The sequence below is a fragment of the Myzus persicae genome, unplaced genomic scaffold, assembly GCF_001856785.1.
Source record: "Myzus persicae strain clone G006 unplaced genomic scaffold, MPER_G0061.0, whole genome shotgun sequence".
Classification (NCBI taxonomy): Eukaryota; Metazoa; Arthropoda; class Insecta; order Hemiptera; family Aphididae; genus Myzus; species Myzus persicae.
Genome location: NW_019104388.1, coordinates 14,143 through 35,933, shown reverse-complemented (window position 1 = coordinate 35,933; position 21,791 = coordinate 14,143). Strand labels below are relative to the sequence as shown.

Sequence of the window (21,791 nt, the reverse complement as noted above, 5' to 3'; positions counted from 1 at the left end):
TGAACGGTGAACGAGATGACCGAGTGGTTCATCAAAAGTGAACTAGTACGAAACCGGTCACTTGGGTGATTAGTCCAATTGAACTAGTTCGTTCATGAACGACACATCTCTACGAGTGTATATGATCTAAGATTCAAAGCATAAACGAATAATTAAATGGCGTACTATTGTATTTTAAATTAAGGCGGGATGTTTATATCACCACAGACTACAGCTGCTGTTACCGCATACATTGATCATAATGGACCAAGTTTACACAAAATGGCTAGACAAGATAACCATCATGGGGATCTTATTAACCGGGGATCTAGGTGATACACCACCGTATAGGAGTGTCCTATCCAATTTTATATTTTCTTTGACAAGATTGATTATGGTTCAAGATGATAGCAATACAAATATACAATACAATAACAATATTGTTCAGAAATAATTAGGAATTGCGTATTTACAGTGCCAGACGCCAGTCTACAGTCTTTAAAACAATTTTGCAAGTTTACTTATTGAAACCAACGCAACTTAAGACGTCTACCATCATCTGACCCAATTTTCAGGTAAGGCAATAACCGAGACTGTCATATAGCTTGTACTAGAGACTAGAGAGTCTTAAAAAGTTTATTATTAAGATTATTATCTAGCTTGTACCTACGTCAATATTAATCTTGTAGACACCAAACATGTCAATGCCTAATTAATGAATGACGTTTAATCCTACTTGTCACAATATGACAGCTTTTAGTGTTTATTTTATATGTCTTTGATCATAAACGATACCTGTCCTATTTAACAATTATTCTTATCAGTCGTTCAACTAAAGTCCGAATTGTTGTGTCTGATGAAATGTTACTGCTTTCAGACCGATACTCGTGAGTACAGGTGTTACAGCAGTCATGTGCTTGGAACGGAGCCACAATGACATCTGTAATAGATTTTTGGAGCCAGTTCCCATGAATGACACCAGAGACGAGTTTGGGCCTAGTGAATCCGACATGGAAATCGATGAGCGTGTCAGGTACAACTTGTTGCTGCCCAACGATGAAGATGAGTCGGTAATAATTTGTTTTATGTTACAACATAACACAGCATTTTGATACCTTAATGCTTAGTACTTAATGTGTAATATCACTGGATAGGTACATATTAAATATTTATCCAAAGTTCATTTTGATGAATTCTAATAGTATTGAGCTTCAACACATAAGACTTATGGCATATTCTTTTTGTGCTATCACAATATTTATATTTTAAATGTAGTAATGGATTTGGGATATGAAACTTGTACTTTTAAATATTTTTGATTGCCTCACTGCAATGTTTACATAACAATAAGCTATAAACAATTATAATTAATTGTAAAATTAGGATTATTAGGCACTTCTAATTTTCTAAATAGTTTCTACATTATTTAATTAATTATTTAACAAGCATGAAGCCACAATAAAGATTGAAAGTAAATTATAATTGAATAATGTGACTGACAATGGTAATAACAAGAATAATGAATAATAGCTTAGGTGCTCATTTCTCAGTCTTTTCAAGACACTAGGGTCACCCGCAGTGGTGGTCAAACATAAAGAAGATAGATCTCCCATGACCTTTTTTTCAATATTTATATGTAAGAATCAAATTGTAACTATAAACTTTATTTTTAATAATCGAATAGTGTATGCTAAAATATCAGCCACATCCGTCTCTCCTTCGACATGGCAAAATCATTTGACTGGTTGCTTGCCTTATAGATTGTGAAGTTAACAATTTTTATCAGAAGTTATTATATTATTAATATTGCATTTGACTTTATTTCAGGAGACAGGCTACATAAGCAATATGGAGGACAGTGATGAAGATGATAACTATACTCATTCGAGTACCATTCATGACTTAACAAATGAAATAAATCAAAATTCTTACTTACCGAGTGTATCAGTAAGTATTTTTATTATTTTAAAAATATTGAATATGTATTTGTAACATAAGTTATTATGTATAATATAGAATATTTGGGAAACTAACAATACTGATCAATCTAGTGAAGACAGAGAATTTGATTTGAATATACCACAAATATTGTTATCGATGGCCAGAGTATCACAGAATTTGGACACTATAATTTCTGCCCATCTCGTCAACTCGGCATCTCGTAATTAATTAGTCTTATGTATGTATACTATAATATTGTTAAATTTAATAAGTATTCTGTACATTTTCATTAAAAATATACTTTAGTTCAGTAAAATTATTAACTGTTTAAAGGAACATTTATAATTATATTATTAAAAATTAAACCCTTCAACAAGGTGCATTTGATTTTAACAATTGTACAACGTTAATTAAATAAAATCCGATCAATGCTCCTGCTGTTGATCCAATTTGAGTGATGCAACCATAAAGAAATAGTCCTCTGTTACCTTTGTTTCGTAGTACTGCAGCTATTGACAATTTAACATAAGAAGCACATCCAAAAAATAAAGTCCACATAAAAACCTAGAAAATAAAAAAACAACATTAGTTTTTAAAAAAAAATTATGTAGATATACGTATTTTATTGTAATATTAAATTGTTAGGTATAACTTATAACTAGAAACCAGAATTATATGCACTATATTATTATTAGCACTAAATGTGCTAAATATGATGCAGATATGCATGGTAAATGAAAACGCCACAAACGTCCAACATGTGATTGTGACTACTTGTCATTGATGATTCTTTCAAACTCTCCCTTTAATTCCTAAATCGTTCGGTATATGTTTATGTACCTACACTCTCTACTTTAAAAATCACTATAAATAGAGATTAAGAGGTTGCAGGATCTATCGAGCCCCATTCTTGATTGACAAGTAATGAGATTTCCTTAGCGTTCATCTGCTCAATAATGGAAATAAAAAATATCAACAAACACTTCACGAAAAAAACTGTATTCAACTTTTGAGCATTAAATGCTTATTTTTCATAATTATGCAGTTCTAAGTACAACACACTCCTACATTTGAGATTTTTCATTCCTCATTTTTAATAAGGAAAAAGAGAAAAGCTATCCTTTTTTTGGCGGTTATTTAATCAAGTGGTACGTGAACATTTTCAAAATAGTGTCGTACTGGTTGTGGACATCAACATATAATTCCTATTTTTTTACTTACGATCAAGACTGTTCCAGCTGTCGAATTTTGTAACGGGGGCGACGAACTCATAAAGGCGGTCATCAGCATGTACAATGTGGACACGAAACAAATGCCACACAGCATGTAAATTACGGTTTTGGACGTTCGATTCGTGTAATAGGCGACGAAGCAAGCCACGGGGTTGGCGATATTTGACAGGTTTGTCGCGAAATGGTACGCCATGTATCCGTATGGCAGACACGAGAACGATTGGATGCTGGGCAACAGTCCGTTGGCAAAGAACACGATGGCGCCTTGGACGGCCAGTAGCGCAACGTTCAGACGACGGCTGCGGTTGTCAGTGCCGCCGCCGCCGATCGTCTGGTGGCCGTCGTCGTCCGGCGGCGTCCGAATCTTTTCTTTCTTGCAGGTCGGCAAGTACTCCAAGCACAGGTACGACACCGTGCTCGCGCACATTATCGCTCCGATGCCGACGAAAAACGGCCCAGAGGAGAAGAGCGCGTCGGTCGTCGACTTTTCCTCAGAAACCTTTCCGTCTGGCCCCACTACCGTCCGACAGGTGGTGGTGCCCACGCCCTGGACAATTGCGACCGCGCTGGGCACGAAACCGCTGATGCCCTCGCCAACCATGTACGTGACCAGGTATATGTCCGGATACCGGGCCAATGATGGTATGAACAGGACGGAACTGGTGCACCCGACCAGCGCCACGGCGAACGTGAGCACGCAGAGGACGACGCTGTGCGGTTCGCCAAACACGACGCCCGTCACGTCATAGAACCGAGCCAACAGGAACACGGACGCCACGCCGAAAACGAGCACGGCGATGGTCAAGGGCCTGTCGTACCGGTTGCCGTATCTCCGGCGCCAGGCGCCGTACAGTAGCGGGCCCAGGTTTCCGGTTTGTATGGCGATTGACAAGTAGGAAGGCAAGTTCCATCCCTCGGGCGCGCTCTGCACGAGCAATGGAAGCTGCGTGTACAGGCTGTTGACCAGTATCCAAGCACCCACTCCGAACATGCACGTCAACAAGTCCAGAAACCTGTAGATGGACAAACAAAAACAATCATAATTATACGTATATGATGAAAGTTTAAGTATATGTTAACCTTAACGATATGTATATTTTAAACAGGCGTATTAACTATTAGGCACCATAGATGCTCCAGAACTCATATCCTCCAACGGGAGTTCTCGTATCCTTTCCTTTTTTTCAGAATTACTCCCCCTTCCAAGTACCAACCTACAAAACATCCTATATATGGACATAACCACGGCCTTACATAGAATGTTTCGTAATCTAAATAATCTTAATTTTTATTTTAATTTGCGTAATTAAATGTATTAGTTATAAGTTTACTATAGAATTGTAGTACAGAAGTATATTACCATTTCATTTATACCTAGTCGTATTTGCTACATGTTCTGTGTTAAAAATTCAAAATAACTATTAATACTATTATATTATATTTAATTAATTATTAAAATAAAATAACTATTTAAATCTTGTGTACTAAGTGTAACCTTACACTTAAATTTAAACTGTGTACTCTAAATTGCCGATTCGCGTTTATAAAAAAATAAATTATTATAGGTATTTCTTTAATTGCCGGATGCCTAGCCATCCCCTGTAAGAGGTTTAATATAGGCTATCTTAAAAAATAAAAATAATTACAATCTCAAAACGAAAACTTACCATTTTCTCTCGACGATAGAATTAGTTTCCAAGCTGTACACTTTCATTCGTTTATGTCTTAAATACGTATTTTCATCGGCTCTATAAAAAAATATACAGAATCAGTAATATAAAAAAAAATTGTTAATCTTATCTAATATACTTACATAAGCTTTTTTAATTAGAAATTTGATACTTTAAATTTATTATTTTTCTCAACATGATTTATTGTACCAGCGCAATATAATATAGTATAAATATGCGTTATGCAAGCGTATTAAGGTTTTCCGCTGATAGTGCCCGACAGGAATTCGTTTCTCAAATTTGTTTTTGTTTATGTGAATAATACTTAAATACTATAGGTACCTCCTATAATACATTATTAATACTATAGGTTTAAATAACGAATATACTTATCGAATAATTTCCAATTAAATTATAACCATATAAATACATTACCTACCTATATTCTGTACCTATAGTTTAATAGATAATTTCGTATACAGAATATTAATTTAACATTGCACAGTACACATGCTTGCTACGAAAAACCCTATTATTCGTATTTTATTACCGTAATAACTATTCGGCATTTTGCAAAGTTCGATAAAAATAGTTGTCGACTCTGAGATTGTAAAACGTAGGTATTAGATTTCCAATCGAATAACAAATTGTAGCCTTTTATGTATTCATAATAGCTATTCCGGTCGATTCAAAAAGTCTCATACTTCGTTGTATACAGTTCCTACACGGCTATACCTGCCAGACCAGGATTTGGAAGCACGTCATCGAAATTATTATGCAGCACTCGTGATATATATAATTGACCTGGCGGCGGCATGGTACATCGCTCCATCCCAAGACTACTACAAATAAATAACAATAAACTATACTCTAATAATTTTTGTATTTCATTTATAGTTATGTAATAGTTTACTCGAGTTGAAGTCGTTGTATAGTAAATTAGGATGATAACAGCGAGTATATTGCAGACTAAGAGTCGTCTTAATTACGTGATCGGCCGCCGTTCCGAAATATAAAAACGTTATTGAGTTGCAAGTTTATATAATTAATGTATACGAGCTTTTTAAAATATTTGGGATTTCCATCCCGGATTGGCCCTCAGATACGTAGGTTTTCTGTATAGCGTCCCGTTATCCCGATATAAGTGTTTCGGAAGCAAACTTCAATCATTGTAATAATTGGTAAAATAATGAAATTGATTACTTGATTGACTGACAAAATCTATTCTTAAATTATTTTTGTTGCGCCTGAACCGAATAAGTTAAATGTTAGATGCCGGTTATTGCAGATGGTAAATTACACTTTTTCTCTCTTCGCAGAGGGTGGGAAAATGTAAATCCCCACTATGGAAATATTAATGTCCAAAGCAGACTAATATACTAGGACGTATATCGATACGTTTCATCTATTATACCAAAATATACTATTGGTTACTATCCCGTGCCGTTCTATGCGAAACCGTTTGGAAAATCTAATATTTAAATATATCAAGAACAGTTCGTTATGGATTACCATGATATTGATATAACTGATATAAGATACGTTTTCGAAGGGGATGGCAAAAATAGTAAGTGTTGCTCGTGTGGGAGAGCGATTTCAGTTTTGGACAATTTTCAACCCTCGACTGCGGCTCGTGCCGCAAACGTCGCCCTCAACCAAAATAGCTCACTTCCGCCCGTGCCACACAAAACAACTAATATTTCCGGATCGGTGACGACTGTTATATTGATTATAGACGAATACGTTCGTTTTCCTGTTCCCTCGCGGTATTTCTTATCGTCACATACCTACAATTATTAATTGATAATTTGTTCTGTTTTCCTCATTCCGATTTGTAACGTTGAGTTTTTTACCTTACACTAGCGTATATATCGTAGAATGCTTACCACCCTGTGTGAATGACGTGTGGTATTCCAATAACGAAAAAATAGTTTATTATAAAAACTGTTGGTTGATCGTGGAAAGTAGCTAGATTTTTCCCATACAAATTACACAAAAAATGTTTGTCCCGGTCTTAGCAAAATACAATATGTCGACTTCAAAAAATATATAACCACTCTATACCGTGTGAATAAGGTATATCTTATCGTATTTTGATAATTACTTGAAAGTTGAAATGTATCATAGACCAAAAAGTTAACATAATACATACTATGCATATTATTATAATAAATATAGATGATGTTTTTTTTTAAAACTTGAGCCGCTTATCAAGTTCAGCTCAAAGTATTGAATTTTTGTATTTTATGATGAAAAGGTATTTAATATAAAAATGTAACACCTTTTTTTTGAAAAAATAAATTCAAATATGGTTTAAGTAGCAAACTACTTTTAATGAACCACAGTTATGTTTTCGTGTTCTGGAGTGCAATTGCTTATAGAAAATTACATTTAAGAAATATTTAATTATACTGCGAATTATTTTGATGAATAAAATTAATTTCAGATTATCGCCATTGCCACTTCTAGCTCTTATCTTAGATTTAAGCGATTCTATAAAAATTATAAGAATAACAAGCATTGTGCTTAAAGGAGGTAGATACTTTATTGTAAACATTTTAATAATATGTCAAACATCTTATTTATATTTACAATAAAAATTTTCAAAAAAAAAAAAAAAAACTTTTAGTTAAATATTTTCATGATATGAAATATGAATATAAAACAGCGTACTATAATAATTATTAATTATAGAGACAAATATATATATATATATATATATATATATATATAAGAAAAATACACATACCGATAATTGTCTATTGTCTATAATACTCTATTGCACTAAAGTCTATACAATCACGTAACAGCTTAGTTAATGGCTAAATAATTAAGTTTTATTTTTATCTTCGAAGTAGGCACATACTTTGTATAGCGATTAGACATACGATAAGGAATATAAAATGTTTGTACAATTGTATTAGGTATCTTATTAGTTTTTATAACGATTAGCGATTATCACGTTTTAAGTTTTTAACCATTCAAAAGAAAATTGTTAAAATTTCAAGAAGCTTAAGATTAAAATTAACTATTTTAAACAAATAATAGACAATAATACATTTTAGTACCATACGTATTTCCATTTATTATACCTGGCATTAGTAACTATCTATAACTATGTTTAAATAATATTATCTCACTACCTATCTCTTTAGGATTTAGGAAATAATGTCAAGTTTCAATGCTAATCATACTATGAAATTATCTGATATGGCGTCATGGCGATATAGTTACCGGTTTGTTCAACTCACAGTTATTGCAGGTAGGTCAGGCGTGTCTCTTATATACTATGATGTATAATAAATAATAATTATTACTGTACACTCAAAACTGAAGTACAAATTAAAAACGTTTCAAAATTAATTCAACTTATTACTATTTATTTTACTCTCGACGATCGAGTGGTTGACAATTTAATGTTTTCGAATGTCACTGAACACAAATATAATAAGTAGACTGTCAGTAGTTGCCAGTTGCAATGGTACGCGCAGTAACAGTGATATTGTAAGATTGTAAGTACATAATTTATTATATTCGCTCAATTGATCCCTTCTATTAAATCGCGTAAAAAAAATACAATTTAATTTTATATATAACTATTATATAACGTCTATGTATATTTAAGAGGCTCACTTAATAACAATATTTACACTGCGTGTGAATGTGAAAAATACACATGCAGTCAAACGAAACCGAACCGATTAATTACGTTGCCGTAATTTTATAATATTGCTCGATTTGAATTCACTGCACAACAATAACAGATGAAAAAAAAACGCCGACGAGCGGAATGCGATTTTTTTTAACTCATTAACTTTCTTCCGTGAATAAAATCGGCCGGTGTGCCTATATACAATCGATTCGAACCGCAGTTACTATGCTTACTAAACGGGTGAGCTCGGGTTCTTACTTCTTCCACGGGACCTGTAGACACATAATATCCTATAACGTCCCCCCACCGAGCGATCGTTGTTCATTATATCGAAATATAACCTAGGTATTATAGGTAGGCAGGATTATAATTTGTATAGAAAAAAAAAAAATGTTCACCGAGTAGGTAGTCGTCCAAGGTATCGTCGTCTACATTCCTATCAGTTATTCGTACCTATTGACCGAGGATTGTTAGATGTAAATTGTAATAACACACGTCATATAAGCAGTAAGCACCTATCTTATGTAGGTAGATCGTCAACGGTTCCATGCGCTGGAGCAGTACAGATTCGCCTTGAAGATCCAGCGAATAATGGTATATTATAGCATTTAGTACCTATAGTAAAAGTTCAAGTTTGTCTCAATTAATGTAGGTAATACTTGTTGAGTTTTAAGCGTCCGACGGGTGCAAATTTCATTATTCAAGTTATGCGTTTCATTAACACGGTGTACTTACAGCAATTGCAATTTGCAGTAAACGGATGTGTAATTATATCAGAGCTCGTAAGTTCATGCATTTCAGAATTTGCATATTATCAACCTTGTCATAAGGCGTATTATTGTATTAAGTGGTAAGAATGACAGCGAAATTCGTTTTTTGGGGTCGGGATTCAATATACGAAATCGAATTTTGTTCCCACTGCAGAATTTAAAACTATCGTCAATAGTATTGATGTAAAACTATATAAGTATTAAGTGTCCAACCAAATTTTTAATATCTCTGTCTGGGAACTTTAAAAATACTGTCAATATTTTATAGAATACAATAATCATACGTAGGTGGTTAAATTTTTTTTAAATAACGTTCGACCCGCAAGTCTAATCAAAACAAATAAACAAATAATCTGCTTATTCATAGAAGCTTGAAATCACTAATATTAAGGTGAGATTAGGTTTTGTTGATAAATTAAAAAAATAATTTGATATCATTTTTTTTCTTGTCTATTGCATAACTATAGGTCTTATACTAGTTATACTACATATCTAAGTGCATATTTTAATATTTATAGGCGCATACTGACATAGGTTTGGCAAACGTATTTTTTACATACATTTTGAATAAAATCCGTCAACATGACGTTATCGACTGGTAGGTATGTATGTGTATATAACACATAATACGGTTTCTCTTCGTTGCTAATAGACCTATTGTACGTATGTGTTTAATGTACGAATCGCCGTTGATCAATATAGTACATGAATTGATTATATAACATAATAATTAATATTGTATATTTAAAAGACTACAAAATCGATTTAGATACGGCCGTCCGCGTGTTGATTATGTAATATAACTAATATAAGGTTGCTTATATTAATTTAGCTATATAGAAACAATTGACACTAATTAGTAATTACCTACTGATATAACATTTTACAATAATAATTATGTATCTATTATGTATAAATTATTGTTTTCGAATGCGGAGAACGACTATAATACGGAACTTACTCGAAATACTCATTATCAAAATATATTAGGTACACTGTGCAGCGAATGATAAGAATGATAACGCTCACTCAGGTGATAACGTCGTTATATTACAGCCGGGCGCTCCCTCCCAATACCATTATGTTCCAATGAACATGTAAAATTTACCTACTCGTTGCAGCTATATAGAGTTGTACACGTGTAAGCAGTAATAGTAGTTGTAGACCTCAAAATATCAGGTTATTTTGACCGTCAATCGTCATCGTCTTAAAAACGCGGAGTTTTTTTTTTCATTACGAGGACCTCGAATCGCGTAGTTTCAACGTCTTATGTAGGTTACCCACTGGCTACCATAGTTGTCGGGCCTCAAAAAAAAAATATTTTTTTTTCCTAATACTGCTGTATAATATTTTTTATGTAGGTACCTTCCTAAATACTGACTTTATACTACGCGATAAATTCATACTCGTTATAAGTATTTGAATACATTTAAAATAAAAAATCCTTTTAGAGTGATTGACTATAATAAAGTATAATTATACCTATCTGATAAAACAACACAGTATACTTGATGCTAAATCTACATGCAGGGAGGGGATTTGTCAGCTGTTGACCAGTTTCTGCTCAATTTAATAAAGACCTATTTAAAGTATGCACAAAAAAAACTTACGATGAATAATCTCGTTCCCGAACAGTGCGTATTTGAAATATTTCGTAAATTAATTTTGATCTGCAATCGGTGTGAAGTTTATTGGAAAATATATTTAATACTTTTACAATGAAGTATTTGAATACTTATTTGAAATATATTTCAAAAATCAATGCAATGACGATTGACGATGATGATATAATATGTAATATGTGTATATGTGGATATATAGATCACCCATCTATAATTATTGCACATGAAGTGCATATGTATATATATATACATATACATTTCAAGTATTGCATAAGCATTGGTAACGTATATTTTATTTTGAAGTGTCCGTTTGCGTGACGACTGTATTTTACATTTATATACCGGGGCACCTACACTGTGATCCCAAACATTAAACACAACTACAAATGGGTAAAAACGCGTTTGAGATTTTAATCATTATAATATACGATATACCTATGGATGGTGGTAGTAATTGTGCAATATATTATAACATAGTATTAGTTAGGTGTAGGTATCTATGTAACATAATATTATAATAATTACTATTATTATTATTATTATCGTAACGTTCATTTCGGCGTATACTCACTCCATGGTATAGTAATAATATTATGTCGTTTGGCCGGCGGGTCAGCTGAATGATTCTGCTCTATCGGTAGACCTATATTTATAGCTCGCACATAATATACTATTGGGTACGGTACACAAATGTATACGTGCGTCGCTCGCGTGTGCGTATAGTAACCGGTACGGTAAAAATGATTAATAACAGTATGAAAAACAAAATACGAAATTTCGTCCAGCACTGAGACTTCGGTGGCAGCAGTACGCCCAGACAATATTATTGAACATGTGTGGGCATTATGAGATGACAGTATTATTGTTATTTTAATACGATGCCGACGGACCGCGCGTAATGATTGTGATATTTTGTAGGAACAATGATTCGTACGGTTGACCGATCGCTGTTTCGCGGCGGCAATACTGAATACACGACTGATGCGCAGTGAATGTTGTATACTAATACTATATACACCGCCGCGAACGTCTTTCATTAAAATATATTATATATACGTGACCGAACACGACGACGACGACGACGACGACCGTCGCGCAAAATCTCATTTTCAAAACGGTCCGGTGCGAGTGATAAGGGAGACGTAACTACTTGCGCTTATCGTTGCACACGTGTGTCGTGTGTGCGCGTGCGTTAGCAGCCCATAGGCCATAGCTCTTAGGTATTTTGTACCGCAGTGTCTCTCTAGATGTCGACATTCCCTCGTCTGTACCGATCTATTTAGACGGATTTTACTCTTTACGGTAGGTATGTATTTATTTTCGGCCCAATAATAATAAATCGTTAACAATGGTGTGAAACCAACCGAAACGAGCGATTTTTGTTCATCTCGGTTGCGGGCTGTGAACAGTTTTTCAAAATCAAAAACCTCACGAGACACAGTAGTTGTGTGCAAACGCTCTGTAGCCTGTAGATGCTTACTCACACGTATGACGTACCTACCTAAAAATATATATGATATGCGATCGACGAGACTACTCGTATACCACAGAATAATACAGTTATTCTGCGACTATACCAAGCGATATACTATACAGACTGATATTAACACGGCCGCAACGCCATTATGGTACCATCGAACATACCCATTACCCTTGGACCATACACGATTGTATATGATCTAAGTCGTTACCCAAGTTGTGTTTGTGCTTGTATCGGCTGACCGACTATATATGTACACATTGACGATTACACTATGTAATACAATATAAATTAAAATATATTTTTGTATGGTGTTCAGCCTACTAAGCAGATTGTAATATTTTTATTTTTTATCCTTGTAATCACTGTTAAAGCCAGGCACGAATTTCCCAACATTTTTGTTGGGACTGAAGCCTCGTCCCATCGATATTTGTGCAAATGATTAAAGATAGTAGGTCTATTCTCGTGTGTATTCTATATGTATATATATATATGAGCCCTTGACCCATTGCCCTCTTATACAGTTATACCACTGTTCAGGAATCGCATTCCAATATATTCCGAACATGTTAATATACATACCAATATACAGAGAGATTTTAAAACTACCTACTTGAAGATCATATTTCAAATTCTTGAGATTTTTTGTACTACATGAAGAACGTCTTGTGGAGATACATACATATGTTTTTAAATATTAGAACCCCCTTTTGTACTATAAGTTATTTAGCAGATGATTTTTCTGAAAATGTTCATGCATCAAAATCAAAATTTGAGAGAGTATTTTTCGAATTATACTTTGTGTACCTACCTACGGAGGATAATTTATAGGATTGTAGGAATGAAAGATATTATTGTGCCATTTTAGAAATTAATATTAATCTATCAACATTTTTATTCTGTTAAAATGGTTCAAAACCCAAGTATATACTATATACTTATTAATAAATCTAATAAGTCATATAATTAAATACTATCTTATAGGACATCTATTTGCAATTTTAGTAAAACCGTTTTTATGGACTATTTTATTAGTAGATATAAACTTTTTAATACCTAGCTGAAAAACCACTCGTTGGAATTTTGAATTATAGGTATATTAAAATTATCTACTAAATAATTTATTGTAAAAAAGAGAGGTTCTCAGTTGAAAAATAGTAGTTTGTATCGCAGCATGATATTGCTCATGTAGTACAAACACCAGGAATTTGAAAGTACGGTATTTAAATATTAGGTATATTTAAAAAATAGACTTTGAATAACTGCATTATTGAAGAAAAGGGGCGTGAGCTTGGTGCATGGTGATTCAGCCTGTATATGTAATATTTAGTACTCTATAAGTGCAAGTGCCAATAAAAATATATCATAATTATTTATAATAATATTATGTTGTTTACGTTTTTACCGCCTTTTTATGTGGGCGCTCATGATATCAATACCCCTCCGGCCACCACTATAGTCTGCATCCACTACCTCATCGTCCACATTCTGTATTAATTTGCCATCAACAACATAATGCAAGTACTAACTACAAATTAGTAATTATTTGACACAAAGCTGCCTCTGAAAAACAAAAAGTCCGTGGCCCAATCTCTTTTCTACGATTTCAACCTTTAAGAACTTGTAGAAAACATTTTATTCGACTGGACAAAAATTTAAAACTCACAATAACATTATTATTCTCTGCACAATATTCGATGAAAATTTGATGATTTTGGTATCATTACATGTAACTTGCAGGGGATAAGTATTATCTATTAATTTGTATAAAAATTTGAGCAACTTATGAAATGTCTACAGGTGAGCGAAAATTTGTTGCATAATTTGTCATTTGCGGGTGCCGGGTATACTATTTGAGCTTAGTCTAAAAACTAAATTGTTTTTATTTTGAGAATCGCTTAATATAATATTATTCTTTATATATTTATTAATGATAAGTTATAACTAATAGATTATAATATTATTACATAAATATTAAAAATATTATATAATATTCATTCTATACAATGAAATGTTACTCTGAGTGGTCTAACATTTTGGTAACTACGGTGGCATGGTTACCGAACAATTATTAATTATTATATATAATGAAAGTATTAGATCTTTTTACATTTAATTTCTTACTTTTGATCCATTGAAGTAAAAACTAAATCCAATTTCCTACACATAGTAAAATCAATACATTCATTGCTCGGTTCAGAATCTAAAATATTAAATATGTATTTTTCTAAATGTCTAACTTCAAACTGAAAAGAAAATGAGGAACAAGCTTATAGTACCTATTAAATTTTTTCTGCACACTCCGCAAAAAAATTCTAAGCACGCTTATATTTTATTACAATCATTTATTTTTAATTTTTAATATTTTAATTATTTTACTTTTCATATTTTAAACCTAACCTGGGTATTTATAAATTTATATTTCGCTGTTATAAACGTGTTTTTTCGGCAAAATTTCGCAGATTAAATTGTGTTTTGTTTACTCTTTATAGTGTTTACCATACGACCATACGTAAATGTACTATGCTATTATCTGCTACGAGTTTATATAGTCGTCCATGCTAACCTAATCAGGGTCGGATTCAGATTTATATATCAAGGGGGGGGGGAGAGGCGAATATTGCATATTAAAAAATAAAATACGTGTCTTATATGGGTTTTGTGTGTGTTCAAAAATAACTTATACAGTTATGTACTTATAGGTACAGTTATAACATTGTAATCAGTTAATAAATACCAAACAGCAAATACTGATATCAAATATTTTTGCATGCATGTAATATTATAAAGGTTACACAGTGTAATTCAAAAAAGATTTTTGAATTTTTCGTTAGTAATTTTTTCTTAAGTTAATAATAGTCTACGGAGGAGTTAGACCCCTCCCTGATTTTAACATTTACAAATTACAATAAAATATACAACACGAGGCAAAACCTACTCCCCCAATAAGCTATTAATTCCAATACTAAATACTGCCTACTGTTTATAAAATATATTTAAATTACACACATTCTATAAGTATATTAGGCTGGAACCATGAATTAAGATATATCTATTAAGGTATATCTTAATTCATGGCTGGAACTAATAAAATACATTTTTAAAACGGGAACCAATTCGCCCAAAATATGGGAATCAAATCGCCTACTCCCGTAGTCTCGTATATCGATCACTATGGGCTCAGATTTATGTAAGCTAAAAAATGACGAATAGTGTTCTTACAAATGTGGTTAATGCACCAAAAATGACCAAATATGTGTAAAAACCTTTTTATAAAAAAAAGTGTATTCATTTATTATTATATGATTAAAAGATCCGTAAAATATAATAGTAACTGTAGAAAATCTTTTTTGCTTCTACTGAGTTTTCTGTTTTTAATAAAATCGTTACTTTTATTGATTCATTTTCTTGATATTTTTTGAAAAGTTTTTTTTTAAGTTGTTGTATACCAAAAAGATCAATAAATTGTCCTTCAACTTGTTAAACATGCTCTACAAACTGCAAATGGTTGAAATATGTATAATGCGTACATAATATATTCTAAAAGAATTTATATTTATAATTAATTTCATGAAACATATTTTGTGCTTACCTAACATATTGCAGTTAATAATATGAAGTATGAGCTACAACGGAGCCTTCAAAGTTACAATTTTATTAATTATTAGCAGATGACCCCGTGCACTTCGTTGACCGTTAAAAATGCCAACTTTATATGGTTCAAACTAGGCTCACATTTTTTTGTACATACATTCATCTTTATATATTTATAGAAAATTACAAGGCTATTATCATACACATGTATGATGTATACAAATTTGTACGTAAGACTTTGTTCGTAATTATGTAGAAACCTTTCTTGAAGTGCCTAAGCTCGTTATGAAAGTTTCAGCACAAAATAGTTCCAGCTTATCAGCTGAAAATAAAAGTTGAATGGCCTGTTATCATGTTCTTAGTAATCACCTATAAGTTTTTACTTATTGTAATTACTAATTATATATTTAACACTTACGTTCGAATGAGTTTCAATTTAATACCTAGAATCTAGATATGTACTTAATCGAGATTATTATCTACAATTCTCACTATATGTTATTTGTATTTACTCTTTCAAGGACTTTATTATTTTTAGTAATTTTTTTTCTTTAGAATAAATTATTATTGTTGTTATTATCATTATTAGTAAATAAATAAATCCATACCAAATCAACTAGGCTTCATCCACATGCCACAGTACTATCACAGAACAATACTATGTAGGTGCCTTACTACCTTACTACACACTCCATTATGGTTTCTCTATTCCTCTCTTTACAAAAGATTTCATTCTCATTTATGAAACCATCGAAATCCACTAGTAATAACTGAATTCTGAGCTATTATGCCTGTTAACTTATGAACCTATTTACCCCCCCCCCTCCTCAAAAAAAAAAAATTCTGGTACCCTCAGACCCAATGAGAAAATTACATGTATAATATGTGTCAAAATATTTTAAAATTTGTGTTTATTTTTATAAATCTATACCTAAGTACGTTTTTAAAAAGATTACCAAGGGGGAGGGGGGGGGGGTTGAATACCTAACCCCATATACTGTGTTGAACAGAAGGTACTTAAAACGCAAATGGTGTCATAAAATATTAGCTGAATAAGCCAAACTACCCGTGCCAATGTACATTCGATCTCTTCACACTTCACCCACCCACAGAAAACCCAACATCCATTAGAACTTACAATCATTGTAAAAAATGTATTTTATAGATCGTGTAGTAAAAAATAAATGAAAATCCATACCTTGCAGATTAATCTATAAGACCGTGCCTTGCAGTTAATGAGTTAAGTGTTTACCACAGATATTTATTAGCTATGTGTTTACATATTTTTTTTATCAACACTCAATACTATTTATTATCATTAAATATATTTTTTTTATTTACTGCGCCTTAATCCTTATCATTTTTTGTTTGAAAACATTAACGCTCAAGTAGTCACTATAGTCGAATTGCACGAAACACAGTATTCATTTTATTATTCAGTGTTGAAGAAAATCTCAATGATGGTGTAATATTAGGCACTTATATATACTTATTATATTCATGCAAATAATAATTCCAAATCGCTATAGGTTTTAAGAAAAATCAGGCAGATGTAAATGTGTACAATATCGACAAAAGAATTATCTGCAAGAGTATCATTTAATATACATTTAAAACCATGCCGATTGTGAATGAAAACAATTTGGAGGTAATTTTAGCTACATTATTTTTAATTATTTTATCTGTTTTTTAACAAGTCGTTTAACTTTTAACTGTTTTATAGTTAGAAAAAGTATCGTCAAATTCAGTGATCATCATACACCCAGGATCTCTGTATCTACAAATTGGTCGTGCAAGTGATGTTACTCCATTCAAATATGTTCACGGTTTGGCCAGGGTTAATTTACTTTCAGAGATGAGAAATAGAAGGGACCAAATATTACCAAATTTTCCATGTAGAGTATGTTAATACATATTTCCATTTACTAATAAAATCAAAACTTACATGCTTAAAAATTGAAGTGATATAACCTACCTTTTGTTATAGAGCTCTGACACACTAAGTGCCATGGAAGACAGTAGACTGCAAGCCTCTCATATGCTACAGTCAAGCTTGCAGTCAAATGGTGACAGACGGTATGCGACACCGCCTCAACAAATAGCTGCTTATAACCGAAATTCTGTAGCAAAATACAAGGATAATGTACCACATGCACACACTAATTCATCTTTAGGTAGTGTTGTGTATGGGGAAGAAGTCAGTATTTTCATAATCAATTTATTAAAATAGCCACAGATATATAATAAATTCCATCTACATTTCAGATTTTCAATATAGCTCCTGAACTGGACTATAATGTTTTTTTTCCAATACTGAACGGAGAATTAAACATAAATGGCCAAATTGGAGGTTCACTATCAGCTGTTTTAGCAGATCTGGAAACCATTTGGACGCATTGTATAAACAAATTACTAAATATTAAGACTACAGAATTTCATGTAAGATGAAATAATTAAAAATGTTACTTCTTGCTTTAGTTTGTTGTTAAATTCAAACAAAAAGTTCTATATTATCTATAATTCTATAGTTATAACTTTATACTGTAATAGTTAAAAATAGGTAAATCTTTTATTTAAATAATTAATTAATCAGATTTTCAATCTATTATCTATATAAATTCAAATATTACTATAGTCTAGTCTCATTGCATTAAATTATAATTTTTCGAGTTCTGTAGAATGGCATAATTACTGTGTCTGTCATTATTGATCATGTGTATGTATTTTAGTTTAATATAATTAGATATTCATAGGCAAAAGACGGATTATAGCAATTAGGTACAACATACATTTAATACTATTACATAACAACTAATAAGAAGTTAAAGATTTAATACTACTTCATAGTTACCAAATAATAAATAAACTTGTTGAGTTGTAACAATATTTTTAGCCTTAACTCTTGAGATATGATATTTAATATTATTTGTCAGCCAGTGTTTATTAATTATTATGTTTATGTTTGATGTGCTTAACATTATATTATGTGTACAAATTCAAAGAACACTTTTAGATAAATTAAAAACAAATTTGATTGAAAATTTAATATTAACTTAATCATTAGTAATATGCTATTAAAGGCTCATACATTTCTTATAAGAATTAAGTTTGATTTTTAAAAGATTCCAAAAATAAAAACAATTTAGATTCAATTTTATCAATTTAAATATCTTAATCAAAATGTGATATCTACTAAGTGTTTTTGTATTGCATTCAAATACGTGAATTATAGAAAGCAATTATCCAAACTATCGTTAACTTTTAAATATTTGATGTTTATAATCTAAATTACATTTTTATATTTTAGAACTACAAAGTGATTCTAATTATACCCGACATATTCAATAGAGTTCATGTTAGAGAAATGATGTCAATGATATTATTGAGCATGAAGTTTAAAGCATGTCTTCTTATACAAGTAATGTAGAAAAACTTTATATTTCTTTTTATCTAGGCCAGTGGTTTTCAACCGATGTGCCTCAAGCATTCTCTAAGTGTGCCGAGAGCTTTTGAAAGTATTTTTTTATTCTAACTATACTTAATTAAAATCTAAACTAATAAATTTAAAAATATACAAAACAAACTACAATTTTGTTTACCTAATTTGGTGTGGTAAATTAAATAACACATGGCTAAGACATGTGCTTTGAAAATATTGTGAAGATCAGTATCCTGTAAAAAAGGTAGAAAACAACTGGTCTAAGGTACTACTAAATTAGTATTTTTCATTAATACAATATGTTTGTATTATAACTTTAATTTAGGACCACGTCGCGGCAACTTATGGTGCAGGTTTGGGTTATGCATGTGTAGTAGATGTTGGTCACAGGAAAACATCGGTAAGCTGTGTAGAAGATGGTATATCTCAAATAAACACACGGATTAGATTACGCTATGGTGGAGGTAAATTTTTAATTGCATTTTTTTATAAGTATAAAGTAAAATTAAGCATGTTACGTTATACAAATCTCAAGCATAAAATTTGTTAAATTTGAAGAATAATTATATTACTTTATGTAATATTTTATTTTATATAAATCTTAAAAAAAGGTTAAAATATGTGTCCAATGTGTAGAATTTCACTTTTAAATTTCTTAAATTTTAATATTAGTTGATGTTATTTTCAAGGGAATATTACTCAAACATTTCATTGGTTGCTTAAAAAATGTAGTTTTCCTTATCACGAATGCAATCCCATGACTAATTATTATGACTCCATACTACTAAATCAATTAAAAGAAGAGTTTTGTCATTTAAATTTGGATAGATGTGGTGCTGTGCAAAGAACAGTAACTGTAATGAAACCAACTAAAAAACAAGTGCAGTACACAATACAGGTAATATCTAAAATAAGTAAAGCTGAAGATTTTGAATTAATATAGGCTTTCAATTTGTGTTACACTTAGGTAGGTGATGAAGCAATGATAGCAGTCTTAGGTATGTTCAATCCAATGTTGTTAGGTATCACTGATAACAACCATTATGTAATTCAAGAAACTTCAAAGTCACTACCTGAGGATCCTTACGATGAAGAGTTTTTAAGAGAAACCAGTGTAATTATCCAAAAAACATTTTATGTTTATTATTTATGTCCTAAGATTGTTCAACTATTTTTTTTTTAGAGACGTGGCACTGGTCGTGAAATGGAAACTGAAACACAAATCGAAAACAGTATTGTGCACAACACAGAAGAAGAAATATGTGTTGATCAAATTGAAACTGCAGGAAATTATTTTGACATTGAAACAGGGAGACCACAAAGTCTTGATAAAGTCATTGTACAAAGTATTGAACGGTTAAGTATGTTTGTTGTTAACAATTTATGGAATAAAAATATACATCTGTGAAATTGAATTTATACTTAGATTCGGATGAAATTAAACGAAAAATGTATAGCAGCATATTAGTGGTAGGCGGCGGACTAAAATTTGACGGGGCGTGTGCTTGGTTAAAAAGCAAAATATCATTAAATGCACAACAGGTTTATTACGGAGGTTTGTTATGTACCAAACAAATTGTATATTCAATTTTTAATGAACAATTAATAATTTATTAAGATTCATTATTATAGGGCATATTGAAATTATAAGCTCACCAAAAGATTTGGACCCGCAAATCGTCACATGGAAGGGTGCCTCCATACTTTCTGGTTTAGAATCATCTAATGAACTTTGGATAAGTGGTAAAGAATGGTCTTCGTGGAGTATTAGGATTTTAAAAGAAAGAGCAATGTTTACTTGGTGATCACTGATCAGTCAATGTTGATTTTTTGAAATTGTAAACATGGATTACAAACTTTATTAATTTTTTTGTTCAAATTCCAAAATATTTTATGAAAATAATTGTTCTAGTCATACACAAATGATGATTGTCATTACTAGTGATCATGTTGATTTTAAATTATTGTACTTTCCAAGTTTGAAAAATGTATTATATATAAGATTTATGTTTAAATGTATTATTTTGTATAAGTGATTAGTGTACATTATTTTCTTGTATTATTTATGAAACAAATTTGTTTTTTATTTACAAGTGGTGATAAATTAATCACACATTTTTCTGGGATGCTATTCACTTTAAGTATTTGAAAAGTATGTCTCCAATAAAAGTCTATCCTTGTATGTTTATTTATTTTATCACTTAGAACATTTAACTGAAATGTATTTCCAATTTAACTTTAAGATTTAAAATAATAAATAATACTCATAATTCAACTTTTAATTGATTATAATTTGTATTGGAAAATACTAAAGGATACACAATAAAATTAAATATAATTTGTACAATAATTTCATTTATATAATTAAAATAACTGTTTATTTATAGTTATTTACACAGATTTAGTATTAAA

At 31.4% G+C, this 21,791-nt stretch overlaps 3 protein-coding genes across 11 annotated transcripts; 2 read left to right on the top strand and 1 right to left on the bottom strand.

Moving 5' to 3' along the window:
* Positions 1-386: 386 nt before the first annotated feature.
* LOC111041803 lies at positions 387-2,355 on the top strand. Its single transcript, XM_022326225.1, has 4 exons — positions 387-554; positions 857-1,049; positions 1,807-1,926; positions 1,996-2,355. Exons 2-4 carry the CDS (start codon positions 891-893, stop codon positions 2,146-2,148), a joined length of 432 nt encoding a protein of 143 aa, XP_022181917.1. The 5' UTR covers positions 387-554; positions 857-890; the 3' UTR covers positions 2,149-2,355.
* Positions 2,247-17,157, bottom strand: LOC111041802 (riboflavin transporter 2). Of its 8 annotated transcripts, none has more exons than XM_022326222.1 (4): positions 17,139-17,157; positions 4,820-4,900; positions 3,142-4,165; positions 2,247-2,484 (listed from the first exon to the last, which is right to left on the bottom strand). In XM_022326222.1, the coding sequence occupies exons 2-4, from the start codon at positions 4,864-4,866 to the stop codon at positions 2,290-2,292; spliced, it is 1,266 nt and encodes a 421-aa protein (XP_022181914.1). In that variant the 5' UTR covers positions 4,867-4,900; positions 17,139-17,157; the 3' UTR covers positions 2,247-2,289. The 8 variants fall into 8 exon arrangements, with proteins under 8 accessions (XP_022181914.1, XP_022181909.1, XP_022181910.1 ...); XM_022326217.1 differs by lacking the exon at positions 17,139-17,157 and adding an exon at positions 14,471-14,496; XM_022326218.1 differs by lacking the exon at positions 17,139-17,157 and adding an exon at positions 11,438-11,973.
* LOC111041801 (actin-related protein 8) lies at positions 8,225-21,561 on the top strand. Of its 2 annotated transcripts, none has more exons than XM_022326214.1 (12): positions 8,225-8,334; positions 17,470-17,588; positions 17,664-17,840; positions 17,928-18,137; positions 18,206-18,379; positions 19,248-19,358; positions 19,705-19,843; positions 20,069-20,277; positions 20,347-20,493; positions 20,563-20,740; positions 20,806-20,934; positions 21,012-21,561. In XM_022326214.1, exons 2-12 carry the CDS (start codon positions 17,559-17,561, stop codon positions 21,182-21,184), a joined length of 1,677 nt encoding a protein of 558 aa, XP_022181906.1. In that variant the 5' UTR covers positions 8,225-8,334; positions 17,470-17,558; the 3' UTR covers positions 21,185-21,561. The 2 variants fall into 2 exon arrangements, with proteins under 2 accessions (XP_022181906.1, XP_022181907.1); XM_022326215.1 differs by lacking the exon at positions 8,225-8,334 and adding an exon at positions 17,294-17,405.
* The last annotated feature ends 230 nt before the right edge of the window (positions 21,562-21,791 follow it).

Excerpts from the sequence above, each read along its gene's own strand:
- LOC111041803 (XM_022326225.1), top strand. The coding sequence starts at position 891 with ATGTGCTTGGAACGGAGCCACAATGACATCTGTAATAGATTTTTGGAG. Across the intron at positions 1,050-1,806 it reads CCAACGATGAAGATGAGTCG|GAGACAGGCTACATAAGCAA; the intron begins GTAATAATTTGT and ends ACTTTATTTCAG. Across the intron at positions 1,927-1,995 it reads CTTACTTACCGAGTGTATCA|AATATTTGGGAAACTAACAA; the intron begins GTAAGTATTTTT and ends TGTATAATATAG.
- LOC111041802 (XM_022326217.1), bottom strand. Across the intron at positions 4,166-4,819 it reads TCTATCGTCGAGAGAAAATG|GTTTCTGGACTTGTTGACGT; the intron begins GTAAGTTTTCGT and ends GTCCATCTACAG. Across the intron at positions 2,485-3,141 it reads CAGCTGGAACAGTCTTGATC|GTTTTTATGTGGACTTTATT; the intron begins GTAAGTAAAAAA and ends TTTATTTTCTAG.
- LOC111041801 (XM_022326214.1), top strand. The coding sequence starts at position 17,559 with ATGCCGATTGTGAATGAAAACAATTTGGAG. Across the intron at positions 18,380-19,247 it reads TTAAGACTACAGAATTTCAT|AACTACAAAGTGATTCTAAT; the intron begins GTAAGATGAAAT and ends TTTATATTTTAG. Across the intron at positions 20,278-20,346 it reads AAGTGCAGTACACAATACAG|GTAGGTGATGAAGCAATGAT; the intron begins GTAATATCTAAA and ends TGTTACACTTAG.